We start from the raw sequence: 7073 nt of genomic DNA, 5'->3' as shown, positions 1-7073 counted from the left end.
AGGTCAGGGGGCGCCGGGGTGAATGGCTTGCCAGGAACAGGAGCCCAGCTGCAAGGTCTACACAGTGAACAGTCATGCTGCAAGAGTTGTGAGAGCAGTGGGGGCAGCTCAGAGGGCAAACACCAACGTATGCTCTTCACCCATGCACCCAGCTAAAATTAAACACTGGTAGCATGGGGATCTGACGCATCAGTGCCCGAGCAGCCCTTCCTGATGCCAGCTGCAGGTGAGCACTAGTGGCTCAAGGTGATGCGAATTGCTCCTTCACACACTCACCATAGCAATGCCTGTCTTCTGGTGGTGGCCCACGCCTCCATCCACTGCCCGGACAATGAGGATATATTCAGATTTGGCCTCCCGGTCCAGCAAAGACGTCGTCGTGATTTCTCCTGCAGCCACAGGAGATGAGAGGGGTATGAGAGAGGTCGTGTGGCGAACAGGGACACTGGTGAAAAAAGGATCCTTCACAAATGAGCCCTTTCCTCTGATTCAGTTTGAAAGAGATGGACCCTGGAAGGGTCAGCTTGTCAGCAAGCTCCTGCAAACTTCACGTTGTGTTTTCCTACGGGAGACTGTGTAATGACTGGCTGCAATCCCTAAGGCTTGTTCCTGTCCATAATGAACAGAAAAAGATGCCAGCAAGGGAAGCATCTGCTAGGCAGCAGCTCCCTGGCTAACACAAGCCCTTGCAGCCAAAGCCTTTTCTCAGGTGTCACTCCCACCAGGAGCTGAGCTTCCACTGATGCCTCTGCCAAAGCTCTCATGTGACTGAGCAAGTGCTGGTGGCTGAAATCTGGTGAATCCCTTAAATCATGTTTCTCCTAAATAGGCTACTTGGGACTGAGGAGGGAAGGGCAGAGGAAGGAGTGAGGGTGAAAGAGGAAAAAGGATGGGAAGAAAACCAAGGGAAATTCTGAAGACGGAACTGAAAGGAAAAAAGGAAGGGCATGTATGGAGGCTCACCTGAGCGAGCATTGATCCGAAAATGTGAGGAGCCCTCCAGGGAGTAGATTATAGACTCCTGCCCGTACTCCCTGGACCGGTCCATGTCCGTGGCATTGAGGAACAGCACCGTGGCTCCTTGGTGAGAGGCAGAAACGAGGGTTGAGATAAGGCATTCACAGTCTGGAGGGGCTCTCACCAGGTGGTCCCACACCCACCTCAAACAGGTCATTACCCAGCCAAGGGGTCCCCTTCCTTGCATGCACAGTGGGGCCAAACCCCCGGACTCCAAAGCTATGAAACTCTGCCAGGCCCCAAAATCCATCACCACCCCACTGTGGCTGTAAGACCCCCAGAGCCCTTCTGCTAGCCTGAAGAAGGAGCAGGCCCATGGTCCGTACCTGCCATGATGTCCTCCATGACAGTTATAACATAAGAGGGCTTGCTGAACTTGGGAGGGTTGTCGTTTTCATCCTGAAGCAAAGAGAAGGTTGACATGCTGGTTGGCAAATAGGCAAAACGGTCAAGTAGCTGCAAAAGCTCCGTTTTGGGGATGCTCCTGGCCAACTGCATCTCAAGATGTGACCAGCAGAAAGCATCAGCTTGGGGAAGATGGCCTTAGGGGTAAGGCACCAGAGGTCTGAGTATATGGTTTCATTGCAGGGGTGCCGGAGGTTAAGGTAAGTCAATTGACAGTGACTTCGCTGAGCCATGAAGTAGGGATGACGAGAACTTGCTACCCAGCATTTTGGGCAATACACAGCAGATCTGAGGAACCACTGATGTTTGCATCAGCTGCAGCCAGAGCTGCTCCTGCCTCCACTGCAAGCCCTGGGAAGACTCAAACACTGCAGGAAGCACAGAAACATCGTGCACACACCTGCTCTTCCCTCCCATGACCACAAGGCCACTGCACAGACTGGGCTGGCCAGGGGAGCTGCTGAGCTTTGTTGAAGCGGAGGAATGCTCTCGGTGTTTGCAGAGGGAGCAGCTGCAGCATTTGCAGGGGGGTAAGCTGGTTTGCATGCCGATGTTCTCCCTCCAAGCCTGTCTCTGCCAACAATGATGTCCAGCCTGGTGAAACCAGGAAGGAGCAATTGTTCGAAACATCCCTTAAAACAGATTTCAGACCAGTTTAAAGCTCCCCCAGGAGGGCTTTAAGTGCTGTTTAAACAATGTTAAGAATCTGCCTTAAATGAACCAAACCCAACCACCTACTGGAGCTGCCAGGACATTAAGCCACTGTTACGGACTTTGTGACTTCCCTGGGGCTGCTCTGGAGATGTTTTCTACCTGGAGACCACTGATGGACCTGCAGGCTCAGCTGCTCCTGCTGCCACTGAACTTGATATTGGAGGCAATTTCACGTGCCAACGATGCCTATCGTATGGCAATTAAATTACCATACTCTGCTCTTGTTGCTGGAAGCAGGTGGTCTTTAATCAGGCTTTGGATCACTCAGCTTTCATCACGCCTCCTCTGAGGGTAATGAGGAAATTGCTGGCTGCCCAGGGTGCTGTCCTCACATCCCTCATCCTCCTTCTCCTCCTCAGCGAACTGGGCTGGAGTCATTGCCCCAAGGCAAACCCAGGAGGTCTGGGCAGGTTAAAGGCAAAGAAAATGGAGAGACTGAGCATGCATCCACACACCACCTGCAGCCAGACCAGGCTGAGCTGTGCCACGATCCAGGCTGGGTGGATGCAAGCCAGAAGAGATGCTGTGCCATCTCGTTAGTGGTCCTGAGTTGATCAGGCTGTGCCCAGCACTGCCATGGCCCGGCCAGCCAGCTCCCAGGGAGTCAGGGGCTCGCTCCCGGGTGGCTGCTCCACCTGGCTGGAGCTGGTGTGCACCTGCCTGCACAGCAGCACATGGCTTTTCTACTTGAGAAGGACATTTCCCACTTCAGCTACAGGAACTCACACCTTCCTGTGTGCCTCCTGAGGCACCCACAGCGATGGTAGGCAGGATCCAGCACGCTTCCTCTGCTCCCACGGGAGAGGGCATTTAGCTAACCAGCTAAAACCAGCTTCCCATGTTCCCCTGACCCTCAGTGTTCCTCCCTATACCCTCGCCCTCAGACAGCCATCATATCGCCTCCAGGGATGCTGGGAATCACAGATGCTCACACTAAGCACACAGCTCCCTTTCCTCCAGACGTATGCATGCTGTTAGTCACTGCCTCATCGCCCTGAACAGGGTGTCAGCGGCAGGGAGCGAGGCAGAAACTTATTAGTGGCGATATTTCCCCGGATCCTGGCGTGGTGCGTACTATTAGTTCTGATTCGCCGGCTCCCTCTACAAAAGCGTATTGTCCCCTAATGGGAAATCTACAAGGCGAGTTTGACTTCTTTATTAAAAACCAACAACCAAAGGATGAAAAAAAATTGCCTTCCTCCACACTCGCTCTCGTGCTGCCTTTTCACGGCTCTTGTTCCTCAAGTGCCTTTGTGAAACGCTTCCTCCTCATTTTCTTCTTATTTTCTGCCTTCCCCCACCCCCGCTCTTTTTCCAGTCGAGAGAAAAGCCCTTTGGTTGAGAGTGGGAAAAGTGACAGCTACTTAAAACCCACCAGTGTACAGACTCAGCCCGGAGTAGATGATCCACTGAAGTGCGGTCTTTACAAAGAGGTGTTTATGCTGTCTAAAGCACAGTGTGGGAAGGATGTATTTAGTCCCCACTAACCCCCCCAGCACTGCCTTATTCCCCCTCTCCTGAGCATGGTGATGGAGCAGGAGGAGAGGCACATTCATGGGACTTCATTCCCATCCTACGGCACTGCAGACTTTATCTCCTTTGCCTTCCAAGAGTGACGCTGCTGCCAGCCCGGGTTAGATCCCATCACCACGAGACTGACGGCTTATCAAGCAAACTGTCTCCATCGTTGATACCTCCCTCCAGATGTCCTCGAACCACAATGTGCCTCAAAGTGACAATGCAATCTAATCTTCCCAAGGAATGCTGCCATGCTTTACCTCTGCCAGCAGCAACCTCTCCTCGAGGGGATTTGCAACTCTGCCAGCACTTGGGATGCACAGCAAAGCCCGCAGCCCAGCCAGGACAGCCAGTGTTGGGGAGATGAACAAGCAACTGCCCATGACTGATACACATCCACGGGGTGGGATGGTCTTGCTGAGTTATTGCTGAATTAAGAGCACTGCTAAGCACCAATAGGCAGGGAAACCACAACAGGATGGTTGGGCACTGTACTTACAAACACCTCGATGGTGATGGGGACGGTGCTGTTGAGTGGTGGGTTGCCGGCGTCTTTTGCCATCACAGTCAGGTAAATAACTCCGTTGGCCACCTGCTCATAGTCTAGAGGGTGGTTCACGCTGATCACTGAAAGGATGCAAAGTGCAATGGTGAGGAGAGAATTCACACACCGAGCAGGGTGGTGGGCAGGCTCGGCGGGTGGTCCACCCACACTGTCTCCACAGGTCCAATGGTGCCTGCTTGAGGTGGCAATGCCCAAGAATACAAGTGCCACGCATTACTGAGCTCCTTGTGCTGGCACAACTCGGAGCGAGCTGTGCACCCACGGAATCATGGCTCTGCAGCACCTTGGCTCAAGCCCTGCAGCAAAGGACCACATTGCATGCGAGGTCAGGACAAGCAGAGTCGCTGCTGGAGCAGCTTCTTGAAGCTTGCTGGCACAACTGCTTGCCCAGGACCAGCGCTTACCTCCATACCCTTCTGACACTGTGATGTCAAAGTAGTCGGGGAAAGCAGACGCCTGCACAATGCTGTACGTGATCTGGTTGTTTGGAGGAGAGTCCTCGTCAGATGCCTAGGGGATGAGCAGAGAGAGTAAATGAGCATGGGAGATGTACTGGTAACATGCAACGGGAGAAATCTGAGGGGAAAGGACGTAGAGGTTGGACCCAAGGAGAGTGGAAAAGCCATGGAAGAGAATGCACTCATGAGGGCCTGGGGGTTTGTAAACTAACTTCTCCTCCTATCCTGCCTCCCAGGAAGGATTCGTGTAGTTCCTTGCTCCTGCCTCCCTGCAGCACTCATGCAGCCAGGCCCCATGGAGGGAAAGTCATGTTTGTGCACCATAGTAAAGTTTACTCTCGTGTTGAAGGAGCCAACAATCCTCCCAACCTGCCTTCCCTGCAGAGGTTCATAACTTCATCGACAGCAAACAGAGCACCTTGCCCTCAGAGCCTGCTAACTTCATTGGGCAGAGCAAGGTGATACGGAGCCAGTGCCTGTGCCCTGGGAGAAGCCCCAGATCCTGGGGATGCTGTATAGGCACAGGACTTATAGGAGAGGAGGAGGAGGAGGAGGAGGAGGAGGAAGAGGGAGGCAGCCCAAGGCTTCAGCAAAGTTGCACTTTGCAGTGAAGAAAGCACTAAGTATTTTTAGAAGGGATGCAGGAGGGATGGCAGCAGTGGTGGATGGGGACCTAACCTGCTCCCATCTCCCCACTGTGCATCCTGTGTGGAGGAGCCATTCCAGCCACTCACCCGGAGCCGGACCACCTGGGTGACGGAGGGCTCGTTCTCCCGCAGGGCTCCCAGATATGCCTCCTTCTGGAAGGTGGGGACGTTGTCATTGACATCAAGGACATTGATCCGGACACGCCCCGTCGTCTCCTCCCCACCGCCGTCCCGGGCGATGATGGTCAGGGTGTAGCGTTGTGTGGTCTCAAAGTCCAGCCGAGCCGTAAGGAGGATTACACCCATGTCCTTGTCTAGCGAGAAACTGAGGGGACAGGAAAGGAGAGGGAAAGCCCTGGTGATCACATACTGGAGACGATGTTAACTCACCCCTATGGGAGACAGCACAGTGGGGTTTTCATAAGGAATCTCACCAGCAGGACATAACAATACACTTAATTTTGATATGACTTCTTAGCGAGGTTAGAAGAGGATTCTGAAGGATCAAAGCCATGCTGGTGGTTCAGTCAACACTTACCGGTCAGGGTCATCGCTGAAAAAATAACTGACTTTCCCATATGTGCCCACGTCATTGTCTGTGGCCTGAAAAAAAAGAATTAATAAATGAAGGTATTTATTGAAATGTCACACTACACACCCTAGTGAATCTATTACATCCTCTTTAGCTCCTTCTACTCAGGTGTCAGTGGACCTTGCACGCTGCCATTTGTCACCCAAGGGGCTGGGAGCTGCCTGTACTCGCCTGGGTTATCCTGCTAGTCATCCCCAACTAGCAGCCTGCTCTACATAACAGCCCTCCATCAACATCTCTCAGCATCACTTCCCAAACCTCTGACTTACCCTGACTCACTATGGTAATATGGGAAGTTCACGTGAAATAAAGGTCTCCATGGACAATTCTCATGGGCCACCATCCTGCAACCACAGCTCTTACCGTTCCCTGCGCATTCAGGACTGCCAGCATGCCTGGGCGGTGGGGAGAGAAATAAAAACCTTTCCTGCATCAAAACTCCCCCCTAGACTATCATACAGACCAGGAAAAGCAAGCAAAGGGATGAAGACCTTGCTTTCTATGAGCAGCTCCCGCTGCCCAGCCCTTCTGGGGGTGCAATCTGCTGCGAGCCCACCCACGGTCTGAAGCCTCTCCGGATGTTGCGGTGCGGGTGTGCTGTGCCGGCTCTCAGCCAAGCCAGCTGGCGGCATGTACCCTGCTGCCAGCGGCTGAAGCTGGAGCAGGCTGGTCACGGCTAAGCAACCAGCACCTTCTGAGGAAGGTGTGTCAGCTCTGGATGAGCAAGGCAAGATTTATGCATGTTTTAAAGTCTTTTTTCTCTAATGAATATATAAAATATGCATGAGCGGCGGCAGGAAAAAGGAGCAGAAAATTTTATTTTTAGGTGAGGAAAGTGGAATACAAGCCCCAAAATATCCTTTTTCTCCCCCAGTATATTTTCTAAATGGAGTCCTGTCTGGATTACTTGGACACCAACGGGTCTGAGAAAAAGCAGGGTCAAAGACACATTTTATGTGTGGATACCAGCAAAAGGCTGTATTTTAGGACTGGCACCGAACACAACCCGTTCCTGAAACCTTCCTGATTTATTGATGGCCTTGATTACCCTTGACAGCAAAGTAGGAGCTTGAGCACATCAAGCGGCTTTACCCCCATGAGCCACTTACCTGCCACACCACGGGCAAAGGCATGAAAACTAGCCTGAATTAACTCTT

At 52.7% G+C, this 7073-nt stretch overlaps 1 protein-coding gene across 1 annotated transcript in view; it reads right to left on the bottom strand.

Annotated features, from left to right (window-relative positions):
* The window catches only part of CDH23 (cadherin-related 23), a gene marked incomplete at its 5' end in the record, with an annotated part of 126966 nt that overhangs the window by 24810 nt on the left and 95083 nt on the right, over nt 1–7073 (bottom strand). Inside the window, 7 exons of the mRNA XM_010142829.1 lie at nt 277–389; nt 964–1080; nt 1344–1416; nt 4154–4281; nt 4624–4729; nt 5412–5649; nt 5863–5927. Coding sequence (XP_010141131.1) covers nt 277–389; nt 964–1080; nt 1344–1416; nt 4154–4281; nt 4624–4729; nt 5412–5649; nt 5863–5927 — 840 coding nt within the window. The remainder of the gene's footprint in view (nt 1–276; nt 390–963; nt 1081–1343; nt 1417–4153; nt 4282–4623; nt 4730–5411; nt 5650–5862; nt 5928–7073) is intronic.

The sequence above is a fragment of the Buceros rhinoceros genome, unplaced genomic scaffold (assembly GCF_000710305.1).
Source record: "Buceros rhinoceros silvestris isolate BGI_N320 unplaced genomic scaffold, ASM71030v1 scaffold11789, whole genome shotgun sequence".
NCBI classification, from domain to species: domain Eukaryota; kingdom Metazoa; phylum Chordata; class Aves; order Bucerotiformes; family Bucerotidae; genus Buceros; species Buceros rhinoceros.
Note: the sequence above shows the minus strand (reverse complement) of the source record. Positions and strands in the feature narration are given on the sequence as shown.